The 26,513-nt window shown below is 39.7% G+C and overlaps 3 protein-coding genes across 3 annotated transcripts; 1 reads left to right on the top strand and 2 right to left on the bottom strand.

Moving 5' to 3' along the window:
* Positions 1 to 4,543: 4,543 nt before the first annotated feature.
* On the top strand, positions 4,544 to 6,951 carry LOC103407948 (psbP domain-containing protein 6, chloroplastic). Its single transcript, XM_008346826.4, has 3 exons — positions 4,544 to 4,958; positions 6,296 to 6,612; positions 6,725 to 6,951. The coding sequence occupies exons 1-3, from the start codon at positions 4,634 to 4,636 to the stop codon at positions 6,893 to 6,895; spliced, it is 813 nt and encodes a 270-aa protein (XP_008345048.1). The 5' UTR covers positions 4,544 to 4,633; the 3' UTR covers positions 6,896 to 6,951.
* A 12,507-nt stretch (positions 6,952 to 19,458) lies between these two features.
* On the bottom strand, positions 19,459 to 21,547 carry LOC103428719 (reactive Intermediate Deaminase A, chloroplastic-like). The gene is made up of 6 exons (XM_008366846.4): positions 21,205 to 21,547; positions 20,890 to 21,005; positions 20,744 to 20,788; positions 20,169 to 20,242; positions 20,034 to 20,083; positions 19,459 to 19,752 (listed from the first exon to the last, which is right to left on the bottom strand). The coding sequence occupies exons 1-6, from the start codon at positions 21,386 to 21,388 to the stop codon at positions 19,658 to 19,660; spliced, it is 564 nt and encodes a 187-aa protein (XP_008365068.3). The 5' UTR covers positions 21,389 to 21,547; the 3' UTR covers positions 19,459 to 19,657.
* Positions 21,548 to 23,317: 1,770 nt separating this feature from the next.
* Positions 23,318 to 25,600, bottom strand: LOC103428729 (NEP1-interacting protein-like 1). Its single transcript, XM_008366855.4, has 5 exons — positions 25,306 to 25,600; positions 25,001 to 25,152; positions 24,781 to 24,864; positions 24,495 to 24,668; positions 23,318 to 23,930 (listed from the first exon to the last, which is right to left on the bottom strand). Exons 1-5 carry the CDS (start codon positions 25,496 to 25,498, stop codon positions 23,802 to 23,804), a joined length of 732 nt encoding a protein of 243 aa, XP_008365077.3. The 5' UTR covers positions 25,499 to 25,600; the 3' UTR covers positions 23,318 to 23,801.
* Positions 25,601 to 26,513: the final 913 nt, after the last annotated feature.

The following is a 26,513-nucleotide window of genomic DNA, read 5'->3' as shown; positions in this document are numbered from 1 at the left end:
ATCCACCTTTACTTAATCCTCTCTAGGATTATCAAGCAAGGAGATACATTGACCAGAAGGTTCAAGTAGGTGAGCCATTACTACCACACTCACATATCATATATTAGTGGTTAGGTTTGTCATTTAATTTAGATCTTTATTACCTGCTAATAATAAGTCATCAAAATTTTCTCACTTATATATGTTTATGATACGTATAATGAGGTGTAGAATCGTCTGAAAGCTTTTAATTGTATAAAACATTACACTTGGAAGATATAAAAAAATTGCGTTGCAAAGATTAATGTTGTTTCTTGGAAGATTTTTTTTTTTTTTTTGGTTGTTTGAAAGCACTGAAATTTTAAATTTTAATTTGGAGATTTTCAGTTGTGGAACAGACCCTTTTGAAATTAGGGTTTCATTAACACTCATTTTTCTTATATGAATTTATATTATCATAAACTCTAATATCTTCCTTTTTTTCGTTGCTTTGCTATTTCAAGACAATTTACATGTACTCTTCTGATAAAAGGTAGAAATGACTCCTTCAACATGGAACATAGAGATGTGATTAGAGTTCCTGCAAGGGCTTCTATTTACTTAATTAACAATAACAATAATGAACCTCTTCACATTGCAAAGCTCATTTGTTCTATTAACAGTTCTCGACGATTTGAGGCAACCAAGATCATCACTTTATTTCATCAATATTAGTTTTGGTAATATATATATATATATATATATATATATATATATATATATATATATTGTTTGAGTGATTAATTAACTACAAATCCAATTAAATTTTCACACAGAAACTTCAATTTTGTTTTAGTTTTAATATTTGCCGTTTGTAATTTATATCATTGCTTTAATTTCTACTGAAATTCTTCCCTGCTGGTTTTGGAAATCCCAAGTCATACTTCAACATTTCAGCAATGACATTTTTCAATCTGTCTTCAATGTAAATTACAATAATTTTTGTTCTTTGTCCTTTACTTGATTTAATTTGTTCATATAAATTAATTATGCTCTAATTTACAAGTTTTAATTATTTCATCGGACCCCAATAAAAGAGCTAAGAGCAAAACTTTAGACAACAAAAGGGCCAACAAGGGGGTCAAGGCATAATCATGAGCTCCCCAAAAGAACAACTTCAAGCACTGTTTGGCTGGTCACCCAGCATTGGTACCTCTAATCACTGCACATGTATAGTCTCTTTTTGTATTACCTTCAATTGATGACAAACAGTGGTTTTTTTCTCTGCCACAATTCTTTTTGGTTCCATGATTTCAAGCATTTACAATTCCATCTATGTCATAATTAATTCATTCACGCTTGCGTTCTATAAAATGGAATCCGCGTTATGAAAATGCTTTAATACGCTACTTCTCTATTTCCAATCCTGCTTAAATATTGAAAAATGGCTATTCTTCCATAGTTGACAGTATAGCAGTAAGTCATTTATCTTCATTTCTCATTGACCTTAGTTTTTCTTGATAACATAGTTGACACTTTTTTTAGCCTGTTATTATAATCACTGTTAACAATTACTCTTAGAGAGAGAAATGGATATACCAACTCATGCATTTTCAAGGAGTACTATAACAGCATTATTGCAATTGGATAACAATACTTGCTATAACTTTGGTAAGGAATCAGTTGACAGTGTGGGATTCATGAATTTGCATTTTGCATTCTATGATATTAACCAACGAGTGCAAACTTTGATTGATTTGACAGGTAATTTGGGTATCCTGTTTACATTCAACATTTTATAATTATGATAGAAACCTAGATTATTGTATTATATGTTTTATTAGCATTCAACATTTATAATTGTGAACCATCTTTGTCTATTTATCAATTTATTTTTTGGTAAATCTCATATTACTACCCTCAAGTCTTGTGGTTTTCAACATTTAGTACATAAATTTTTTTTCGTCTCGGAGTCATACCTAAGATGTTAATTTTGGAACAGTCTCATACATCTGTTAGTCTGGCTGTTAAGTCTCCCGTTAACTGATGACGTGGCGCCCACGTAGACAATGACTGGGCACCACGTGTCAATAAAGGTCCTATGTGGATATTAAAAAAAAAAATTAACATTAAAAAAAATTACAAAAAAAAAAAAAAAAAACTGTCTTCTTCCTCTAACCCCCGACCCTCCCTCCCTTCTCCCTTCCTTCTCCCTCCCTTCCATCTTTCCCTTATGCCACCCCCCCCCCCGACGACGCCGTCTAACGCCATCGCTTGCACGCCACACCCTCACTCATACTCTGCCACACTTACTACGCCAACCACATATTCCCCCTTGCCGCCGTCGAAGCCCCAAAAAAATCGAAAAGCTCCACCTCAAGAGGATGGACAGGGGAGGCAGGGCAAGCCAGATGGTAGATCTGGTCAACCTCAAGCATATGGTAAATTCAACCCTGCCCGTCACCAAGGTTCTAAAAAACGCTAGGCACTAATTGGGTGGCGGGCTAGCGCCTAGGCGGATTTTGGTAAATTTCTTATATATCTTGTAAATAAGTGCATATTGACACCTAAAATGGATAATAAAATAATGATAAAATGCAAATTAGGTACACTATTTCCATAAGTATTGGATGAACTTGTAGTAAATCCATCATTTGCAAATTAGATACACCATTTCCATAACTATACCACCATGAAACCAAAAAAGAAAAAAGCATGCAATTAATAAAAATAAATAAATAAATAAAAACCTCATAGGACTGCTTAGGACCACCTAGGGCCACCTAGGACCGCCTAGCCCGCCAAGCCATCTAGCCCGCCTAGGCCCAACCCGATTTTTCCGCTCGATTTGCCTAAAAACGCCTCTGTTGATAGGCGGCCGCCTAGGGCCTTTTTTTTATAACATTGCCCGTCACGACGATTCGGAACCCTTTTTGTTTCAGCCCCAGTGGCACATTCCCGCTAGAACCCCAACTATTCAACCCGAATCTGCGTTTGTAGGCCGGCTTGTACTGGGTCGTCGTCGACAAATCGAAGTCATACTGAACATAGTTCGAGATCGGGACGTTGCCGGATGCGTAAGGAGAGCAGGGGGAAAATATATGAAAATGTAGAAAAATTATCGATAAGTGGAAAATGCCCCTCGTTGATTAAACGTAATTTTACAAGGACATATTTTATCGTATTTCTTGACATATATGGATGGCGTTCGATCCTACGAGTGTGTAGGCAAAAACCGTTCGTGAAAAGGAGTTATAGCGAAGAAATTAGAGATGTTTTTGTTATTGGGAAAAAAAGAAATAAATAAAAGAAATGGGGTTTGAAGCTACTAGGTGGCAGCAAGAGAGAGGGGAAATGAGGGATGCGGGAGAGAAAATGAGGAGAGGAGAGGACCAATGGGCAGAGGGAAAAGGGAGAGAAAGGAGGGAGGTGAGGGAGCACCGGATCCTTTTGGATCCGTGCAACCGAACCGACTTGACCCGGTTCCTTGACCCAGTCTTATCTTCTCCGTTTGACCTCCATTCAAGGTGGTTCAAGTTTATATGGAAAGCTCTCGTCAATCCCAACGTCACTATGGTGTTAGATTTGTAGATTTCTAACCCAAATTCACAAATCGAAGCCACAAAACCCACGAGTGTCTCGATGGTTTTATCCTTTTTCCGGTGAATCATACAGTGATTACCATCGATGACCATTACCAAAAGACTCCCCTCAACCCTAGGGACAAGGCTCAATCCTTGGATGAGGTGTCGGAGTTCGTTTTGGTGGCAAATCGACAACTACCCAAATCGAGGGTTCGGGCGGTTCAAGGGATTTTCCGGCCACTTCCCGGCCGAATTGGACTTCGTCCCAGGTATGAAAGTTGTTCCTCTCATTGAACCCTACAATCTTGTAAAATTTGGTAATTTTTAGAGTTCGTCGGAATTTGGAGTTTCCATTCGCCGGAAACCACGGGCGGCGACGCGTGGACAGTGAGCCGACGCTGTCTTTCTAAGCTAATTTCGATACTCTGAATCTATATTTGATATGCAATTGGTGTGAATTGCTTGTTTGAACTTAGTGATTGTTAGTTACTTGAATGATTTTGGAAATGAGTTAGAAATTGAATTTGTGAACTACGTAAGCAATCTAACGAGACAGTTAGATGTAGCCATAAAACAACCCAAATTTATTATTGTACTTGGTTTCTTTAAGGAAAGAGATTTATTATGGTTAACAGCGTAGAGATTAACCATGATTTTAATTTTGGCCTATCACCGGATATTAGCTTCCAAAATGAACATATACGCAATATGACAATTTATCTTCATTTCCATTCTTGCATTAAACTTGCAAGTCAGTTTATACTAAATGTTGTTTAATAATTTACAGAAAACGTTTGAATTGATTGTCATACAATGCAGTTGCAAACTTGATGATTTAGAATTAGCTTATCAATCTTCCCATACAGTTTATGATCTCGCAGCAATACACGAGTAGCAATTTCTAGTGTATAAACTAAAGAATGACGTGCCAAATAAGAACCTTTAGATATTGTTGGTGAAGTGAAGTGAAGTGGAACCAAGCAAAAACCAAAGAAAATGGATATATTGGATAAGGGCGGGGGGGGGCCATCTCCATCGGCTAAAATATTATACCTATCATCGTTTCCTCCTTTCTTTCTCCTCTTCCAAGTATGGCTAGCGCTCCTTTACCTCCTCCGATACCTTCCTCTCTCGCCTCCTCCAAATGCCACTCTTCCTCACGTTCAAAACCGCCGCCACTTGTCTCGCCTTCTCCTCCGAATTCAATTCCATTACTTCCCAGACAAAAACGAAGGGAGTTGCTGCTGAAAACAGGACTTGGTCTGCTTCCTCTGGCTCTGGTTGAATCAATATTGAAAGTGCCTTCCGCAGAAGCTAAGGATGCGGTCGTGGGCTCCTATCTCCCGCCCTCACCTTCCGATTCTTCCTTCGTCGTCTTCAAAGCCACTCCTAAAGACACTCCCGCCCTTCGCGCTGGTACTCTCTTCACTTTTATTTCATGTTTCGTTAAAAAAATTTCTTTATCAGTAACACTCGAGTGCTAACCAGTTGGTAACGTACCAAGTCAACTCCGCAATATTTCTCATGATCTGAACGGATGATATTGCGCCTAGTTTTATTTTGCTCTTGTGGAACTACATTTTGATTACTGCTTCATCACCTACCGACCGCGTTTGAATGTGTCTGGCTCCGTTAGCATTATCATGCTTCGAGTAGAATTGCGGATAAATCTTAAAGAATTTCCAAATTCATAATCACAGTTTTCACTGAGTGGAGAGAGCATCCTTCAATTACAGAAGATTTCGTGGTTCAAACTTCTGAGATCTTACACTGTTTGGAGTGCAAAAGTAAGGAGCATTTTGTATAACTTAGGAGAGAACTGGAAAAGTGGCGAAGATAGCAATGTCCGGATGAAAAAGAGGAAAGGAGTATTAGGAGGTATCCCGATAGGTACATGGTGATGTTCGCGTCATATTTTGAGGGCTGGTTTGAGTTGAAGAAAATCGACAGCTCCTTAGGTGAGGTACTTTCTTTTTGTTTACAAAATTGAACTACAATGACATGTTAACAAGAGTTTTCATAAATCAGGTGAAGTAGTCCAAGAAACATGTACATTCCAAATATGTACAAATTGGTTACACAATGTTGGATGTTCGACTGTTTGTGCATAATCTCTATTTATGCGGAAGTTAGTCTCAACCAACGGAACCGGGCTCCTTTTGTGAGGATATCAGAATATGTTTTCTAATTTATGTGTCTATAGAAAGTTGGGGCTGAGCAGGGTAGGGTTGTTGAGAAAGGGGAAATTTATGTTAGCGTCCAAGAAGTAAAAGAGGTAAGGAGAATGTTCAGGAGCAGAAAATCGGCTCTTCCTGCAAAGACATGCTAAATAAAGGAGAAGGGAAAACCATCGAGTTTCAGAACTGGACTTTCGAACACTCTTAAGAAGAGTGAAGTGCGCTACTTTGGTAAAATGACAGTTTTTGGATATTAATACGGACTGAAAGAAAGCAAAAGGAGTAGAGTTTCTTGAAGCTGGAGTTCAAGTGATGTTTGGTCTGTCCATAGAAAGTTGGTTTTTTGGTAGGTAGTTACTGAGTTCATTTCATTTTTGACCTCCATAGCTTCCCGTGCAGATTTCGGCATTTTGAGTTTGTTATTGGTCGTTGCATTTTATCTGGATGACATTCTATGTTACCTACAAAGACGAAAGAAAATAATAACAGTAATTCCTTAAGTTCATCATGTTTTCGTCAATAACATGTTTTTCGTTATGTATATACTGATGATACTCGAAACTTGGTTCTTTGCAGGAAATGTGGAGCCCTACCAGTTCATCATTCCCCCAACCTGGAAACAGATGCGCGTAGCAAACATTTTATCTGGTAATTACTGCCAACCAAAATGTGCAGAGCCGTGGGTGGAGGTAAAATTTGAAGACGAAAAACAGGGAAAACTTCAGGTTGTGGCTTCACCTTTGATACGCCTGACCAATAAACCGAACGCAACAATTGAAGACATTGGAAACCCTGAGAAGGTAATTGCTTCTCTTGGCCCTTTCGTCACTGGAAACACATACGATCCAGATGAGCTCCTTGAGACTACAGTTGAGAAGCGTGGTGATTTGACGGTATACAATCTCTCTTGAAGTAAACTACTTGAAAAAGTTTTTTCCTTTTATCTACCTTCGTTCACAAGAAAGTCAATCTCAACATGAATTCAATCTTTCCTTTCGTATGCAGTACTACAAGTATGCGCTCGAGACCCCGTTTGCTCTCACAGGTTCTCACAATCTTGCAGTAGCAACAGCAAAGGGTAACACTGTTGTATTATTTGTGGTAAGTGCAAGTGAGAAACAATGGCAAGCATCTCAGAAGACGCTAAAAGCCATGCTCGATTCCTTTCAAGTGTAGTTCATTCACTGCTAAATGAAATCGAAAAGAAACTTGTTTTGGCATGGAGAGAAAAATTGTAGAGTTCATATCGGGTCTGTTTATTAATTCAGAAATGATCAAATGTTCCTTTCGAAAAAATAAAATTGCAACCTGTTCGTGGTGGAAATTTCCCGTGGGGGATGCTTCCTGTCCGACGAGCACACAGCTTCCCGAGAGGTTTGGCGCCGGTTGATGCTTTTCTGTTGGGCTCCTGCTTTACTGGCCAGCTTGTCGGGCAAGGCTGAAAGAGAAGGACAGAGTTAACTTTGAAAGGTGCCTTTGTGAGGCCTTAGGTGTAGGCCTTAAGGCTCACAATCAAGATTAACTTATAAGTGTTCAGGCGTGCAACTGCCATCTTCAGTATGGCAGATGTAGAACGGATGTTTGAGTTTAATTATATATTCGAAAGACTATGTTAGTTATTGACAGGTGCTTTTGTGGGGCCTTAGGTGTAAGCCTTGAGGCTTCCCATAAATAACTAACTTAGTATTTGAACATATAAGGTTCCTTTTCTTGGTTCTGTAGATCTTATAACCATCATACTTCTGATTACCTGAACTTAAAGAGCAGAATGGATCCAAATAGGTGCCTTTGCGGGGCCTTGAATAGGCCTTGAGGCTTCCCATTAGAACCCCTTCCATTCTCAATGTTCTTGCCCGAGAAACAGGATGAATCCAAATAGGTGTCTTTGTGGGGCCTTAGGTGTAGGCTTTGAGGCTTCCCATCAGAATTCATCCCGTCCCCGAATGTTATATGGTAATCATAATATCACAGCAATAAAACTAAGTGACAGGTCAATTACTTATGCCCCGTAACTTCGGACTTCTTGTTATCAAAGCTTGTAGTGGATGGGTTAAGTCCACTTCAGGTTCTTTTTTATGCCTTGAGGCCAAGGACTTTTAGGGTGATCAAATCTTATATGCCCGAGGGCTTAGAACTTAGATCTGACTTGAACTGTGGAGACATATTCAAATCAGATCTAAGCACTGAGAGAATCTTTTGATAGCCATATTACTAGAAATAACTTGGATATAACTTGTAGTATACAACATATTGCTAGGCTAATGAATGCACAGACAAAAACAAAGAGGGTCGGGCAAGGTTTAACCTTGTCGGGCAAGGCTGATCGTCTTGCAATAGGTTTGAAAGCTTAGAAAAAGGGTAGGGAGGTGAGTTTACAGGAGGAATCGATACTACAACAAGAGTTGAACAGGGTAGCAGAGCTATTACAAAAGGTTTATCCCGAAAGGGATGAAGGCTTGGGCTGACTACAGCTTCGTTTTGAAGGCAAATCTGGCTTTTGAGCAGAGTTTGTGCTTGTATTTGTTTGTTTTAGTGTCCTTGATTCTGACCTCTCCTACTCCTTTTATAGACACCTTGGCTTGGCATCCTGTAGCAACAATCTTGTCCGAATGCAATTTGAAGGGTAGTGACTCATCAGCCATTTTACTTGTACTGCCATGTAAAAGTACTTTTTTGGGCTGGATAGCTGGCTGGTCTATACCACTTGGCCTTTGGGTAGGTAAGCAAGTGGTCTGCATGGTCTGCACCTACTCAGAAATGGGCTTCTCCTATCTTCTGGACTTCGGCTGGGTTCTGACTGGGCCTCCGAGTACCTTTCCCCTTTAGGCTGCTCTTTGGGTCAACTTCCCCCAAGCCCAAAGTTTAAGTTTTGATCCAAACAGTGCCCCCTTCAATTGATATTTAGCCTGGAATTTCAGGCGCCAATATTAATTGAATAGCTGCATGCGTCTGTACCCTTGCTCTCGGAATTTGTATCTTTTGATTGAGATTGACGTCACCCGGAGTCTCTTGATCTTCCCACGACCCCTGAACTACCTTCTGGCATTCCTATAAATTCTAGTTCTCCCCACAAATCATCTTCAATCTTATCTTCTATCCGCTTTAAGTTTTTCTCCCAAAACTGTGAAATGAGTTCTTCAGAGTTTAAGTGGGGTTTCTTAAAACCTCATTTTCGTGAGAAAAAGAGTCCTCACCAGACAACTACTATCCCCAACACCTTTGGTCGATCACCCCGCTATCTCCAACACCCTTGGTCAGGCGGTTTCCTCATGATGGCTTGCCTTTCTGCTTGTCGTCGTGATAAATCAGGCTTCACCATCACACGTGGTGGTAATTCTGCCTGAGGATCCCCTACCAAGGATGTGTTGGCCGCACAACCCGATCACCTGATCGGGTCCTATCCAGGGAGACATTGGAAAACCAGTTGAAAATAACATTGTATCCCGAAGGAATCGAATGTAGTACTTCGGTCTTTAGATCTTTTTGTAAATATCACCAATTTGTCGAAATGAAATAAACATTTGTTTTTAGCAACTTTTTGTTTTTCTGTCTTCTTGAATGGTTGGTATCATACTCTGCACCTTGATATTCTGATATCTGCTCTACCTTGCATCCTCTTCAATGTAACAATCTTTAACATCCCATAATGTAGGACAATACTTTTTCAAGAATTTAACATTAATGGGATGTTTCTGCTCCTTCCCTTCAAGGTCTGCCAAGTAGTATCCCCATTTGCTCAACACTTGACTAACAGTGAAAGGACCTTCCCATGTCGGGCTCCACTTTCCAAAGCCCCTAAGCTGAGCTCCTAGAGGGAGGATTGTCTTCCATACTAAATCTCCCTCTTTAAAAGACTTCATCTTCACCTTCTTGTTATAAGCTCGGGCAACATCTTTCTTTCCTTCTTGAATCTGATTCAAGGTTTCAATTCGAGCTATATCTAAGTCTTCAATTCCTTGACACATGGCTTCGATATATTCCTCGTTGTGTAACCCAAACTGATTTTGAATTCTGACAGAACTTACGTTGATCTCCATGGGAAGTACTGCGTCTTGCCCGAAGGTTAAAGCATAAGGAGTTGTCCCTGTTCCTACCCTCTTGGAAGTCCTATATGCCCACAAAGTGTTTCCCAGCTTTTCATGCCAATTTTCCGGACTCTCAATCACCATTTTTTTAATAATGTTTACCAAAATCTTGTTACTGGATTCTGCTTAGCCATTTGATTGTGGGTAGTAAGGACTGGACTGGACCATCTTTATTTTGTATTTACTTGCAAATTCTTCAACTTCCTTTGAAATGAAAGATGGCCCTCGATCAGTCACAATAGTTTTGGGTACCCTAAATCTGTACAGAATCTTGGTTTCAATGAAATTCTTGACTGTGGCTGAGGTTATGGACTTTACTGTTGATGCTTCCACCCATTTAGTGAAGTAATCCGTTGCCACAATTATGAAAATGTGCCCCTTACTAGAAGCTGGATATATCTGCCCGATGAAGTCCATCGCCCATCCTCGGAAGGGCCACGGTTTGACTACTGGATTCAAAGGTACAGAGGGTACATGTTGGAGAGGACCGTGCCTTTGACATTCTTCACACCCTCGGGCATAGAACTTGCAATCTTTTTCCATGTCGGGCCAGAAATATCCATACCTTCTGAGCAGCCACCTCATCTTTGTTCTGGCCTGATGTGCTCCACATACTCCTTCATGTACTTCGGCCATCACTCTCATGGATTCCTCTTGGCCTAAGCATTTCAATAATAACCTGTCCGGAGTCTTCCTTAGCAGGTCTTTCGCCCACAAGACATACTTAGTTGTTTGCTGTCGGTTCTTTTTGCTGGTAGGTGAAGAATGATCTTTCAAATGGTGGATGATGGGCGATCTCCAATCTTCTACCTCGGTTTCCTGAACCATTACATCCAGGCTGAATCTTCTTTCTAGGATAGAATGAAGATTTCTCCTTTGAATCTCGACATCCAACCCATATCTTCTCTCCTGTATTGGTATACATGAGGCCAATTGCGCCATCTCATTGGCTGCTAAGTTGGTTCCCCGGGGAACATGACTCACCGATATCTCAGAATCCCAATATCTCAGCAACTGCGTGGCCGCCAAATAATATCCGGCCATGGCGATATGTCTGCACTTGAACTCCTCTTTTAGCTGGTTTATCACCAATTCTGAATCACCAAACACCTCAACTTCCATTGCCCCCAGCTCCATCAAGATTTCCAAACCAATTATTAAGGCCTCGTACTCTGCCCGATTGTTGGTATTCCCTTGATAGTTTAAGATAAATGAGTAATAATGATAAATTCCCTGAGGGTTGATAATCACAATCCCAGCTCCTGAAGCTTTCTGAGTATAAGAACCATCAAAATATAGCTTCCAAGGAGTAATCCACAAACCAGCCACTCTTCTTATCTCCTGCTGGATCCATTCCTCCTTGCCCGATATCCCTTTGCCTGGCGGGATCCAAACATTAATAACTTCCAGGGTTCCTGGTATATTGATTATCTCATCTCGAGATTCTTGATGTTCTGCCAAGAAGTCAGCAATTGCTTGGCCTTTTACTGCCCTTTGGGGAACATACTGGAAGCTGAACTCTGATAATGCTAGAATCCATTTCCCGATCCTCCCTGTTAACATTGGTTTTGATAACATGTACTTTATCACATCTGTCTTGGCGATGATGTGCACGTGACAAGGTAACATGTAATGCCTCAGCTTATTGGCAGTAAAATACAGAGCTAGGCATAATCTCTCTACTGGGGAATATCTTGTTTCTACCTCGGTCAGAATTCTACTGAGGTAGTACACTGCCTGCTCTTTCCCGCCTTCGTTATTCTGAGCCAGCAAACTCCCAATTGATTTATCTAAAGCGGAGATATATAGTTTTAAGGGTTTTCCCCTCTGAGGTGGCACCAATACCGGTGGAGAAGCCAAATAAGCTTTGATACTATTGAAAGCCTCTTGGTGTGGTGGTCCCCACTCAAAATTCTCCTTATCCTTCAGTCTTAATAAAGGAGTCAATGGCTGGATCTTGCCCGCCAGGTTGGCAATGAATCTTCTTAAGAAATTAATTTTTCCCAGCAGCCTCTGAAGTTGCACTTTGTTGGTGGGTGAAGGTGACTCCATTATTGCCCGAGCTTTATTCTTGTCCACTTCTACCCCTTGTTGATGAACCAGGAATCCCAAGAAATTGCCCGCTCTTACTCCAAACGCACACTTCTTTGGATTCATCTTCAATTTGTGGACCCTCATTCTTGTTAAGGCCTGCCTGAGGTCTATCAGATGCTGCTCTTCCGTCTTGGATTTCACCACAATGTCATCAATATATACCTCCATGTTATCGCCAATCAGATCATGAAAGATGGCATTCATCGCCCTTTGGTAGGTTGCACCAGCATTCTTGAGCCCGAAGGGCATGACCAGATATTCATATGCCTCCACATGCCCAGGGCACCTAAAAGTTGTTTTATGTATATCTTTCGGAGCCATCTTTATCTGATTATACCCGGCATTTCCATCCATAAAAGATAAGACTTTGTTTTTTGCTACCGCATATATGGAAAGATCTGCCATAGGCATAGGATATTCGTCTTTAGGTGTAGCGCCATTAATATTTCTATAATCAACACAACATCGTACTGCTTTTGTTACAGCTTTTAAAACGGGTACAATGTTGGCTAACCACTCCACATATTTGGCTGGCCTAATAAATCCAGCTTTTACAAGCCTTTCAATCTCTTCTTTGACCTTCTCTTCTATCTCCTTCGACATCCTTCGTGGTGCTTGCTTAACCAACTTATATCCTTCCTTGATGGGCATTCTATGTTCCACCAAGGTTGCATCTAAACCCGGCATCTCAGTGTAATGCCAAGCAAAACAATCTCTGAATTCTTGCAAGAGACAGATAATTTGTGCCCGATCTTCTTTCTCCAATAAACCACTGATTTGTATTGGTCTTGGGTCCTTCTTTGTTCCTAGCTCAATAACTTCCAAGAGATCTTGGACCTCTGGTGGTGGCTTATCAGGTTCTGCACATAAAAATTCAACTAGCTCCGGGCTCTCGGGCAAGTCGTCTGGTTCATCCAGGTCATATATACATTCGGCCATTTGAATGGCCCCTTCCAATTCTTTTTTACAAGATTCCTCACTGCTTTCATCCTGGCTGGTTGAAGCTTCCACCTGCCATTCCTGCTCTTCTTTGTCTAAGAACTCTTTTTCTTGTCTTCTTTCTTTCCCATACACCAACAGTCGTTTAATCAGGGATCTGACTGCCATTACCTGATCTTTCCTTTTTTGTTCTATCATTGGTGGTGTAGGGGTGTTGGGATAATAAAAGGTCTATCCCACTCCTCTCTAGTAAGGAGCATTCCTTGTTCTAGAAGCTTTTGGGCCGTTACATTGGTAGGGCGGCCGTTCTCATCTGCTCCCAAACACTTCAAGATTCCTACGTTGGGATTGTAGAAACTTGCTTCCGCTATATTGGCTGTGGGAAGAAATGGCCGCGATTCGGCCTCTACCATCTCCCAAAAGCCTGGTTCTTCTGCGCTTGCTTCATGATACACAGCCACTTGTTGATGTAGGGTGAAGGGCACAGCAAGACTTTGGTGGATCCAATCCCTTCCAAGTAAGGCTCCATAGGTGATGGTGCAGTCCACAACAAAGAACGCCATCATGATCTGTTTAGACCCCAGAAGATCTTCTTCCAAAGGCAATATCCCAAGAGTTTTGGTGATAGCGCCCGAAAAACTAGAAACTGTGAAGTCTGTAGGAATAAGATCTCTGTGCCTCTCCCCAACTTCTTCATCTGCTTAATTGGTAATACATTAACAGCTGCCCCTCCATCAATCAACATCCTTCTGAAGGGCACCCCCTCCAAATGAGCTGTCACATATATGGGTTTCAGATGATTGGCAAGTGACATATTCGGGCGACTGAACACCATTGTGTCTGTATAGATCCTTACAGGACCTTCTTTGGATGTTTCAGATGATGCATCTTTTCCTGATGCTCCTTCTTCCGCTACCTCCATATTAACATGAGCCATCATTGGTTCAGTTGTGACATAATCTCCTTCCATGGCGGCGAGCTGATCAGGTTGGGCAACAAACATAGCAGATAGCACATATGCCATGTTTATATGAAAGTTGCTAGGCTCTGGCAGTTCCTCTTTTTTGCTCCCAATCTGGTCCATAAATTCATCCAACCATGCCATAGCATCTGGTGGAAGCAGTGGTTCTGGTGCCCCCTCGAGTTGATTCACACCTGGACATGGTGTTTGTTTTGGAACTTCTCCGAATGGATCCCCCAATGATGGAGAAGGTTGTTTTTCCTCAGGGGAGAGAGTCCCAAAGCAAATAGGCTGCTCTGCCTTCCATCCGGGAGTTGGTACCATAACCATATCTTCTTGAGCTCTCCTCAAGATTCTATATTTCCCAGGGTGCAGGCTTTGTGGCTCATGATTTCCTTCGCCTTCAATTTTGTTGTTAGCCCTCTCCACTTCCTTCTTACTTCTCCAGCGGAGCTGACTGCTTCCTCAAGACGACGTTTTCTCTACCTTTTGATTGTTTGAAGCTTCTGACGTCGCTGGGGTTTTCAAGGAATTCATGTAGGCTTTATGTTGCCTCTAAACCCTTTTGACCATGGAGGCTCCCATTTGCTTAACGGGCTGTCCGTTCTTCCCGACCACATATCATTTCCGCCCGAGGCGGGCAAGATTATCTTTTGTAACAGGGTTTATTATCCTGTCATTCCGCCTGACCTCTCTTCCCATATGGCCGTACTGAGAGTGCCCTGTACTTATTTCTTTTGGCTTCTTGGCATCTTTATCCTCTGCTTCCTCAGAAACCTCATAGTTACGAAAGATTTCTGATAAAGCCTTTGGTTGGGAATCGCCTCCTAACCGCTGAAAGACACTTCGGGAAGTATCCCTTCCTGCAGTCTGCCGAGCCTTCTCTTGTGCTTCTTTTCTCTTTTGCTCATCATTCCTTCTGATCAATTCATGATCTATGAAGGTTCCAGTGGGTGGTATTTCGAGCTCGCACTCGCATTGGCACTTACTGCACAGCACCCTTCCTTTGAATATGGCGGCTTTTGGATATTCGGGCAAGTTAACCACCCCTTTTATGGGTTTGTCAATCAATCTTCTTTCTTCCTCTCTTGTGACCTTCTCTTTTCCCTTCTCTGCCCAGGCCATACTGATCATATTGATAGGGGCTTCTGAGAAGGGATCCGTATGTTTATTAGTCACCGCAGCTTCTTCTAGTTGATTGGTTTTAAGCCCCTTTTTTTCCCTATCACTTTTCTCCCCAAGATGAGGTAAAGACATAGGAATAGGTGGTCTGAGAACAAAATTATTTTCTTTTCTGGAGCCTGCAGATGTGTTCTCCAGTCTTTGTAGCATGTGCAACAAAGCAGTTTGGAAATCTTCTGATCCTCTTGGCATATTGCTTTGATCAGCGGATCCCATCGGGCGTGCCAAAAATATGTTCGTGGTGGAAATTTCCCGTGGGGGATGCTTCCTGTCCGACGAGCACACAGCTTCCCGAGAGGTTTGGCACCAGTTGATGCTTTTCTGTCGGGCTCCTGCTTTACTAGAGGGCTTGTCGGGCAAGGCTGAAAGAGAAGGACAGAGTTAACTTTGAAAGGTGCCTTTGTGAGGCTTTAGGTGTAAGCCTTGAGGCTCACAATCAAGATTAACTTATAAGTGTTCAGGCGTGCCACTGCCATCTTCAGTCTGACAGATGTAGAACGGATGTTTGAGTTTAATTATATATTCGAAAGACTATGTTAGTTATTGACAGGTGCCTTTGTGGGCCTTAGGTGTAGGCCTTGAGGCTTCCCATAAATAACTAACTTAGTATTTGAACATATAAGGTTCCTTTTCTTGGTTATGTAGATCTTATAACCATCATACTTCTGATTACCTGAACTTAAAGAGCAGAATGGATCCAAATAAGTGCCTTTATGGGGCCTTGAATAGGCCTTGAGGCTTCCAATTAGAACCTCTTCCATTCTCAATGTTCTTGCCCGAGAAACAGGATTAATCCAAATAGGTGCCTTTGTGGGGCCTTAGGTGTAGGCCTTGAGGCTTCCCATCAGAATTCATCCCGTCCCTGAACGTTATATGGTAATCATAATATCACAGTAATAAAACTAAGTGACAGGTCAATTACTTGTGCCCCAAGTAACTTCGGACTTCTTGTTATCAAAGCTTGTAGTGGATGGGTTAAGTCCACATCAGGTTCTTTTTTATGCCTTGAGGCCAAGGACTTTTAGGGTGATCAAATCTTATATGCCCGAGGGCTTAGAACTTAGATCTGACTTGAACTGTGGAGACATATTCAAATCGGATCTAAGAACTGAGAGAATCTTTTGATAGCCATATTACTAGAAATAACTTGGATATAACTTGTAGTATACAACATATTGCTAGGCTAATGAATGCACAGACAAAAACAAAGAGAGTCGGGCAAGGTTTAACCTTGTCGGGCAAGGCTGATCATCTTGCAAGAGGTTTGAAAGCTTAGAAAAAGGGTAGGGAGGTGAGTTTACAGGAGGAATCGATACTACAGCAAGAGTTGAGCAGGGTAGCAGAGCTATTACAAAAGGTTTATCGCAAAATTGATGAAGGCTTGGGCTGACTACAGCTTCGTTTTGAAGGCAAAACTGGCTTTTGAGCAGAGTTTGTGCTTGTATTTGTTTGTTTGAGTGTCCTTGATTCTGACCTCTCCTGCTCCTTTTATAGACACCTTAGCTTGGCATCATGTGGCAACAATCTTGCTCGAATGCAATTTGAAGGGTAGTGACTCATCAGCCATTTTACTTGTACTGCCATCTAAAAGTACTTTTTTTGGCTGGATAGCTGGCTGGTCTATACCACTTAGCCTTTGGGTAGGTAAGCAAGTGGTCTGCATGGTCTGCACCTAGTCAGAAACGGGCTTCTCCTATCTTCTGGACTTCGGCTGGGTTATGACTGGGCCTTCGAGTACCTTTCCCCTTTAGGCTGCTCTTTGGGCCAACTTCCCCAAAGCCCAAAGTTTAAGTTTTGATCCAAACACAACCCTTCTCCTTCGATATTCAATGCCCTGTAACTTGCAGATGCATAGAACGTAGAAGGATTTGGTATAATTATACATTTATGATAAGGGAATTTATCTTATTTTGTAAGCTTGTCCGTAACCAAGGAAATGATAAGCTTGTCCCTTAGGCGGGCAAATGTTAGTGACCCAACGCCTAGAGGCCTAGGCTGCTTTTTTTTTTTTTTTTTTTTTTTTGAGTACGTTGATATTTTTACATTAAGGAAGAGACCATAGTACTGAGTGACAGCGTTTTCTTTATTTTAATTAAATTTTTATATAATATATAAATAAGTGTGTACTTGCACTTAAAAGAAATATATAATTGTAAAATAGAATTATATATCAATTATAAAGTATTATACCATATTGAAAACATTGGAAAGCATAAAATGAGAGTTTATCCAAGCTAACAAGTTTCTCACAATTTATTGAAACATAAAATGCAAACTAAAAGTTATTTATTTAATGTTTAAGAGAGAGTCGCGACCCTAAGCCATTTTCTTTATAAAAAAATAATAAAAATTAAAAAAAAAAACCACAAAACCACCTAACCCACCTAGACCCCTTAGTCGTCTTATGTCCACCTAGGTGGCTAGGCACCTTCTGTCTTTTAAATGTCTAGGGATTAGAGCCATGTGCCCATCTCTTCTCTCCCAAACCCTAATTCTGCAAGCCTCCTAGGAGAGAAGAGATGGGCTCAGGGCTCTATTAGAGCCATGTGCCCATCTCTTAGGAATAGTTAGACGGAAAAAAGGGGAAGAAAAGAAACTGAGGGAGGGAGAGAGGGGAAGATGGTCGGAGAGGAAGGAGGGCTAGGATGCAAATGGGGGAAGGGTTAAGAGGAAAAAAGGGAAAGGGGGAAGATGGTCGGAGAAAAATGATGCAAAAAGGGAGAAGGACTAGGAGACACGAAAGGGTGGAAGGCAGGCAATCCTTTTTGCCTTCTGCTTACCCCCTTTTTAGGTCTTTAATTTCTAGTTTCCTTGAGCTTGAGTTTTGTCTCAACCTCCCTGAGCTTGTCTCAGATTTGGGCTTTCATGTCCCTTTTTACTTCCGATGTTTCTCCCTGTCGTCAATTTTCATCGCCAACCTCTGCTCCTTAGTCCATCGTGTGTCTCTTCGGCAGTGTGTGGCTCACTCACCTCCATTTTCCATTCATTCAGTTTTTTCATGTCCCTTTTTACCTCCAATGTTTCTCCCTGTCGTCAAACTTCCACCGCCAACCTTTGCTCCTCAGTCCATCGTGTGTTTCTCTTCGACGGTGGGTGGCTCGCTCACCCCCATTTTCCATTCATTCAGTTTTTTCCAGGGTTCTTCCTCTTGGTGGTGGTGTCAGATTGGTGACGGTGGCTCAACTGGTGTGGTGGAGTCTGCATCCTTCCAAATCTAGGGATTTTGTTGTGGGCTTGCTATTTTTGAGCTTTTCGGTTGTATTTACTTTTAATTATGCTTGTATTTGGATTGCCTCTGAATTTTCTATTTCTTATATTAGTTTTTTATTTAATGAAAATTATCTGTTTGAAAAGAAAAGCAAAACGTCTACAGATTATAGTTGCGGGCCTTTTAAAACACTGTTTATGACTATCCCATTTATTCCCTATTTTTCAATTAAAAACATACATTGTAAGGTTAATATTAGGGATATTTGGCTTAAAATTTTGTTCAAATAAGTTTTTAATACTTTTAAGTAACTAAGGTTTTTTTTTTTTTTTCTGAAGTCTGCACATTTAATGACTCGGCTCAAGCTTTGGCATGTCTTAATGGGCTAGGACCGCGGCCTGGGCTAGGGCCGCGGCCTGGGATAGGGCCGCGGCCTGGGCTAGGCTTACTATTTTATTAAGTGGTCAGCCTAAGCACAATTTGTTTATTAAGTGGACTAGCCCAAGCACGACCTAAGTCTACATGGGTTGAATTAAAATGGGCTGGGCCGGCCAGGTTGGCCCGTTTAACACCTCTCGTCACGAGAGAATCTCTTTGATCTTCTTACCCAAAAAAAGTCTTTAGAAAAAGAACTCACTTTGCTAGTCCATCGTAAAGTTAAACACACCCTATCCCCTTAGTGTAGATAATATTGTTTGTTAAATAAATAAAAGAAGAAGAACAATCACTAACAAATGATGCATTTTTTTAACACATGACAAATATCTATTGAACGGCAACACAACTGAAACCATATCTTAGTTGCAAGAGAAATCACTTCTTACTTATACCAGCTCTCAAATTGAACCAAAAAAAGTTTGAGAAAAAAACCAAAAAGAAACATCTGGTTTCTATAACTCCAATTGAAGCAGATGGAGGAAAGTCAAGCTTACTCTGTTCCTCAAACTAGAGGAATCGCCATCCTCCAAAAACAACGTCATTGTAGCCAGGCTTTGCAACGCTGGTTTCGCCATCCTCCCTGATTTCTCCATCCGCGACACAACTTGGCTCACTGATTTCTCAGAAAAAAACATCAATCCAACTTCTCTGCTATCAATTTTCTTCTCGTTTCTTTGATTGTTGTCCAGGTGAACAATCTGAGAAAGAGCCCTTCACATTGCTCTTAACAAAACGAGACAAGCTAAATCCAAGAGAGAGGCACAAAGCACGTCGGAAAGGAGGGCACAGTATCATAAAGTGAAATATAAACCCAATTATAATTACTCAAGACTGCCACAAGGAAAAGGAGGGAAAGTTCCATTTCAATAACGTCGTTGGTCTCGCTCTTTAGGTTTTAGAATACAAAACACGATGTTACAACAACAACAACGTGCATGAGGCCATTGAGGAAAAAGTAAAACCCAACACTGAAAGATGTCGCCTCCTACGTTATTATCTAAGTTGCTGAGAAAAAGCTGTAGGTTACGAGGTTACAGCGCTGCAATGCACTCAATTTCAATCTTGGCATCCAGTGGCAGTGCCGCTACCTGAAATGTTGAACGCGCTGGGGCTGGAGATGGAAAATCTGCAACACAAAACCATACAAGTCAAGTTAAATGAACAAGTAAATGGTTGCCAAAATTAAGCAGAGGCAGATCTGTTTCTACAAGGTAATTTGAGCGTAAGAATGTGGCGAATGAAATTAGCTCAAGTACACCAAAAATTAAAGAGTTAAAGTCAACTTCATTCTATCTCCTATCAATACCTCAATACGCTTATGGCTTACAGTTTTAGGCAGATAGAAAACCCACAGTTTAATTAAGAATTAAATCTCCAATAGCAAATTTGTATCTCTAGATAACTCACATTTAGCATAGATTTCATTGACTTTCTTGAAGTCTTTCAAATCAGCCAACCTGCATGGACATAAGAGACAACTAATTTCATCTCCAACACTTAAGTCTCTAATCAAGGTTGTGCAAAGAAAAAACAAATCCATACAGAATAGTCGTTTTAACCACAGAGGAATAGCTGGCCCCGCTTGCTTTCAGTATTTCCCCCATATTTTTTAGAACCTGCATTAGTTTCGTAAACCCAAATCCATCAAACGCAGTCACACAGCAATGCTATGGACTATACTCTTTTGTTAAGACGATAACGCTTAAAAACAGCAATTGCGTTTAACAAATTTAACTTCTGCTCAATGAAGGTTTGCAAGGTTACTATAATTTAAGATGTTTAGTGTTGGCAATTACTAAATAGAGACTCAGACTAGATATATTAAAGAGATATAATTATAAGGTATACAGCAATAACCGGCATTTAGTTTTGTCTTTATGACTTGGCTTAGTGCCACCATCATTTTGCAGAAATGTGAAATTCTCGACAGTTCAAGATCCTGCAACCACTAAATTCTCAAACAGCATATAAATTTCCATCAACTGTCACTTCTAAATCGCCATGAAGTTATTGGTTTAGAAGGTTTTCACCAACCAAATGCGTAAAAATAAAAGCACAAAATCGATGAACATATGATTATCTCAAATCCTAACCAACACAGAGAGCATCAACAATACCTGCTCTGTCTGATCTTCAACATCAACGGATACGAACTTTCCGGTCTGCAAATAAACACACAACATAAGTTCATAATATCATCGAGTTCATACCAACATTGATGGATTACAATGACAAAAAAAGGACGAAAATCAAAGACACAAACCTCTGGAATCAGACCAAGACAACCCGACACATAGACAAAGTTGTTGGCTTTGATTGCCTGAGAATACGGTCCCAATGCAGCGGGAGCCTTTTCTGTGTGGACAGCTTCCTTAATTCCTAAATCCAACCAAATAAAAGCTGCCCATGTTAATTTCAAACGAAAAGTTGAACACTTTATCCACAACTGATCAAAAGGAGATTCAAATTATACAACCAATAAGAGGAATCGAATTTCTAATCCATGTAACCAAAAAGGGTGCACGAGAAATCCAATTAAATTAAAACAAAATGAGAAATTAAAAGAGTTGGAAGTTACGAGCGTCGGTGGAAATGGCTAAGCAAGCGAAGCGAGAGGAGGGCTTCGATGAAGCCAAGGATCGCCAGAAAGTGGAGCCAGCGACCGAGGCAAAGCCCGCGCCGGCGGCTAACGGAGCTCGGGTGCGCAATGCCCCCATGTCAACCGCCGGCATGTGGAAGGTCCTTGCCGCACACCACGCCATCTCTCTCTCTCTCTCTGGGAGTCTCTGTTGGTCTCTGTTCGACTTGTGCGACTGCTGAAGTGCTGCTGTACTGATGGTTGGTGAACGGCGACTGGCGACTGAGTCACTCACTCGCTTTTAATATGTTCATTTTTTTTTTGTTTTGTCTGCTCAGATTTTTTTCCTCTTTGGGCTTTACTTCATTTTTGTTATGGGGCTTTTATTTTGGGTCACTTTGGTTAAACTCTAACCATCCTATCATCAACGTAAAAATTCTGCAAATTTTAATGACGATACTTTAGATGCGATTCTTAGTTTTTAATATTTTTTTGACTAAAATTTTAATGGCATTCAAAATTTGATCAAAGTCCTTTGTTATGTTACTTTCAGGGCACTAAAACTTTAATGACTTTGTACACCTCATTATATTACTATTAATGTTTATATTTCTATGGTTTTGACATTAAGTGTTATATATCTTATGAAATTTATAATCTTATAAATTTAAAATCCCTCAAATAATATAATTAGAAACTGTTATAATAAAAAAAAATTCAAACTTTTTGATTGATTAAATGGATAAAAACTATGTAACAATATGAAATAATAAATGGCAAAAGAATGTGCCTGTCAAAAAATTGGTACATTTTACGTATAACAAAGTGGTAGATTAATAAAGAAGAATGAGTACATTATAAATAAATTAGGGTACAAATAGAAGATTAAAAAGCTATGAGTACAAATGAAATTTTAAAAAATATGGGCACAAAAAGAAATTAATACATGAGTACAAATTAAAACTAAAAAGAAAATAGTACAAATTTGAAAAAAAAAAAAAAAAAAAGGGTTGCAAATTAAAAGTGGGTACAAACTAAAAATATAAATATATGATACAAAGTTTAGCCATAAAATATAAATATACCATATATAAATTTTTTTCACACTAAATGATTATTATAGAAATTTAATGTAATTATGTTGTATATTGAAATAATGACATTCATTAAAACCTAAGGACCTTGACAAAAAATTACAAAGAAATAAGGTTTTAATCAATGGAATAAAAAAAAAAAAGATGAGAACCTAATTTCTCCCCTTAATTATAAACTCACTTTTTGTCTCCTTCTACACACTCATGCTTAATTTATTTTGTTATTTTCATTGATGTATTTAATCAGATGATCGGAAATAAAGAAAAATAAGTGAGGTTAAAAAATGTGTGAAAATCAGCTCCCTTTTTCAATATGTAATGCACATTAGATGGCGGGGTAATATAGATTGTCATATATGATTGGCTAGTGTTATTTATACACCATTTTTTCCTCTCACATACTCTTGTTAATTTTTGTTCATTGATCTTCTTCAATTCATTCGTTTCGAGTTCCGACGATCAAAATTGAGAGGGTGTGTTAGAAGTAAAAATAATTGTATGGATAGCGTCACTAGTATGATTTGATTCTTCTAAAAAATTTGGATTCAGCGGTCTAGTTTGCATGCATAATAGTAAAGCTCCGCGAAGGAGTTGCAGATCTTTTCGTTAATGTGCTTTTTACCAATTTGTTTAAATCCAAATAAGCTTGAGTAAAACGTTTTTTCAATAATTTAGTACCCGATCATTGGTATTCCTTTCTTAATTTCTTTGTCGAAAAAGTAGTATGGGATTTACGAAAATTCTACTCTCCGTTCTATACATCGAATTTTGCCCCCATTAGATTTTGGTAATTGAACGCTTAATTAAAGTTCTAATTGTTAAATGTTATAGTATAAATTTGAATTTAAAGAGATAATGATAATTTAATAGTGTGTTTAATAGAAACGAAAATGATTCATGCATGGATGTTAATAAAGAAGTATTTTTCCTCGAACAAAAAGAGTACAAAACTATGGATCCAGATCCTCTCCGGATCTAAGGATCTGAGCCTAGGGATTAATTGATCTGATTGGTTGAAATTTGATCCAACGACTACAATTATTATAATTTTTTGTGGAATCTTCTGTTTGTAACCGTTCGATAAAATTTCAACGGGCCGGATCAATTGATCCCTAGGCTCAGGATTCTTAGATCCCAAGAGGATCTGGATCCCAAAACTATGTACAAGATTCTTGCACTTTACGAAAGTACTACATCTTTTTGCAATAGTTACAGAGAATTCAACGACTAATAGAACACCTTGGAGGCTTGGACCATACTAGCAATCCCTAAAATCTACTACGTTTTTGTTTTCAAAAAAAAAGGGAAGACGCGTGTCGCTTTCACCACAGCATTCCATCATGTCAGGAGTCAGGAAGACTCATAGAAGTATTTTAGCTTTTTTCTGGCCACCATCGTGTGATTCAACAGCATCATGAATCGAACTCAAAACGTACCATGTAGAATACATGGCTGAAATTCGTCCACAACCATCGAACACTCGTGGTAGTTATCTACTACGTTTTAAATGTGTACTTGTAGTCTGCACATAGGACAAGAGGCTTGTCGCTTTAGCCATTGGTCTATGCATCCCACGTGAAACATATGGCCACAAATGGGAAGTTCTCTTGCATTTTCTCCGTCCTTCAATTCCTGCGAATATAAATAGACATCAAAATCACATCGTGATAAATAGTGATTAGTGTTACCTAATTGGTTAGGTTATGGTCTGGTCTGGTCTGGTTTGGTGAAAAAGACATGAAACAAATTCAATTAAATGAACATGTTTTCTAGTCTATGTTTGGTGATCTTAAAATTGTTCGGGCTTAGACTTATTAAATTGGACAATTATCCTACTTATTAAAGAAAACAAGTCACCTCTGGCTCTATGAGACGGACTTAATCCCATTATGTTTTGGCCCTCCCACCAAAGGAGGCTTATAAGTTGTAAGGACACCGTTGCAGTTGCGGTGTTATTAGAACTTTTCTTTGTTACATTAGAGGCATTTGAACCATTTACCTAATCTATTTTTAATTAATTTCTCCACCCTCCCTCGTCGCTTGGGGCATTATTGGAACAGAATTATGGTTGTCTCCTTGAAATGTTAGCTCGCAGATGTATGGACCAATAGATATCTATGAAAAAACGGATGCAACAACTTTTCAAACGTTTTGCGTGATAATTTAGATTGCAATTAAGATATGTTTGGAACCCACCTGTAAGCAAATTGAGCAGCAAAATTCACTGCATGAATCAATGATATTGCTGCTGCTGCTGCTGTAAAATGTACTTCGAGGGTGCTTTTGAATGCAATCCTGGGATAATCCCTTCACTCCAGCAATGTCATAGATATCAGAAATCTCTCTGTAAGTTGTTTCCAGATTGCTAACCTGCTCAATAAGTTTGCCATTGTAACCCTAATTAGTTACTAATTAATTATTTAGAAAGGGCAAAAAAAAACCTACTAAATGATGGTTTAGGTAGAGAAATGATGCTACTCACTTGCCAGTGATAGGCTTTTAGCAATGAAGAATTCACCCATTCCATAAACACCTTCCCATTTACCATCCCACCCAAGAAAGCAACCTATAAAAGGAAATTAAAAATATTACTATAAGAATCGAGATTTCGACCAATTTTAATATTCATGTAAAAATGAGAACAAGGGTTCAACTCTAGTCGTATGTGCGGTTATTTGCTCTTTACGTGCACAAGGGGTTACCTTAGACAACGACTCGCCGTCCACTGCCAAATCCATCAATTGAATGGCAGCAATAGCCCCTGCCAAACCGCCTATGCCGGCACCTTTAATAAACCCGGTCTCCGTCGTCTGGCCTTTAATGGCTCCATGAATTGCTCCCACTATAGCTCCTCCTGCAAAACGATCATATGAATTTGTTTAAGTTTCACAAACCAAGACAATAGGCGGCACCAAAAATTTTTTAATTTGGTTTTGTTTTAAAGAAACCTCGACGGTACTAAAATGCACCAGAATACATTAAGCCAAGAGCTTAGCTAGAAACATACCTAGTGCAAGAATGCCGGTATATGCAGCAAAAACAACTCGTTTTGTGACTCGACCCAAAGCTCCGCCGCTGGAATCGCCAATGGCAGCCAAAACCCACAAAGAAACAACCTCTTCACACCTGAATGCGGCTCTCAATAACCCTGAAAACCACCCCTTCATCATCATAGGAGGAGAAATGCAAAAACTAGACATGCTTGTGTTGAGTGGAAAGTGGGAGCACACTATAAGAATTTAAAGGGTGAGGTGCACTTCAAGGGTAAGGAGCTGAATGGCTAGGTATTTAAGAGAGATAAAGCTAGCTTTAAGGAGCTGAATGGCTAGGTATTTTAGAGAGAAAACTAAGTGCCTAGGAGCAATTTTTCGGTGTACCTAGATCACGGCCACATGTCATTGTTAATGTACCCTATAAGTGGAAAATAACAACTATGTCGTCATTCTTATTATAATATGTGAAATAGTACACTGCGTGAGTAGTGTTTTCAATATCTATAAAAAAATTATCAATCAGTTTACATGTGTTGGAGGCTTGTATCTTACCATAAACAAAACAAAAACAAAAACAAAATTTAAATTTTTAGATTTTTTATATTATTTTGTTTAGGGGCCAGCTAGGTGGACAAGAATGAGACAACACGAAATGCTACTGACTTGAGCAAGTAAACCTCTTTGGTTAATGCATAATGCATGTTTAAGGTATGTCTTTCTTCATTTCCTTTGCCTTTTTTAGTGCGTCCTCCATTTCCCACTTCCCACTTCCCGAATCCTAATCTTACTGTTTTAAACGTTGCTATTGTGATTGGTTATAATCTTATCTCTATGCAACCAATCTTCTATGTCATAATAATATCTTTTAACTTTATGGTGCAGGGTGGGTATCAATCTGGTTGAACCAACTAAACCTGTTAATCCATTGTAGTAAACGGTTTAGTTTGATTTTTGCCAAATGGTCCATAACCAAATTCAACCATAATGATTTGGTTCGGTTGTAGTTTTGAGCTTTTACAAACTAGCCTGAGTCAATCGTACCGATCACTTCTATGTATTTGTTTTGAGTAATGTTGGGAAGATCAAATTTGTAAATAATATGATGCGTCACTAATAAGAAATAAACATATTAATCAATATTTAAGTAATAATTCAATTATCAATAACCACGTCATATGATTTATAAAATTTATCTCCTAACATTATGGCTAATAACCATATG

This window comes from Malus domestica, chromosome 03 (assembly GCF_042453785.1).
Source record: "Malus domestica chromosome 03, GDT2T_hap1".
Lineage (NCBI taxonomy): Eukaryota > Viridiplantae > Streptophyta > Magnoliopsida > Rosales > Rosaceae > Malus > Malus domestica.
This window is presented reverse-complemented; position numbering and strand designations above follow the sequence as displayed.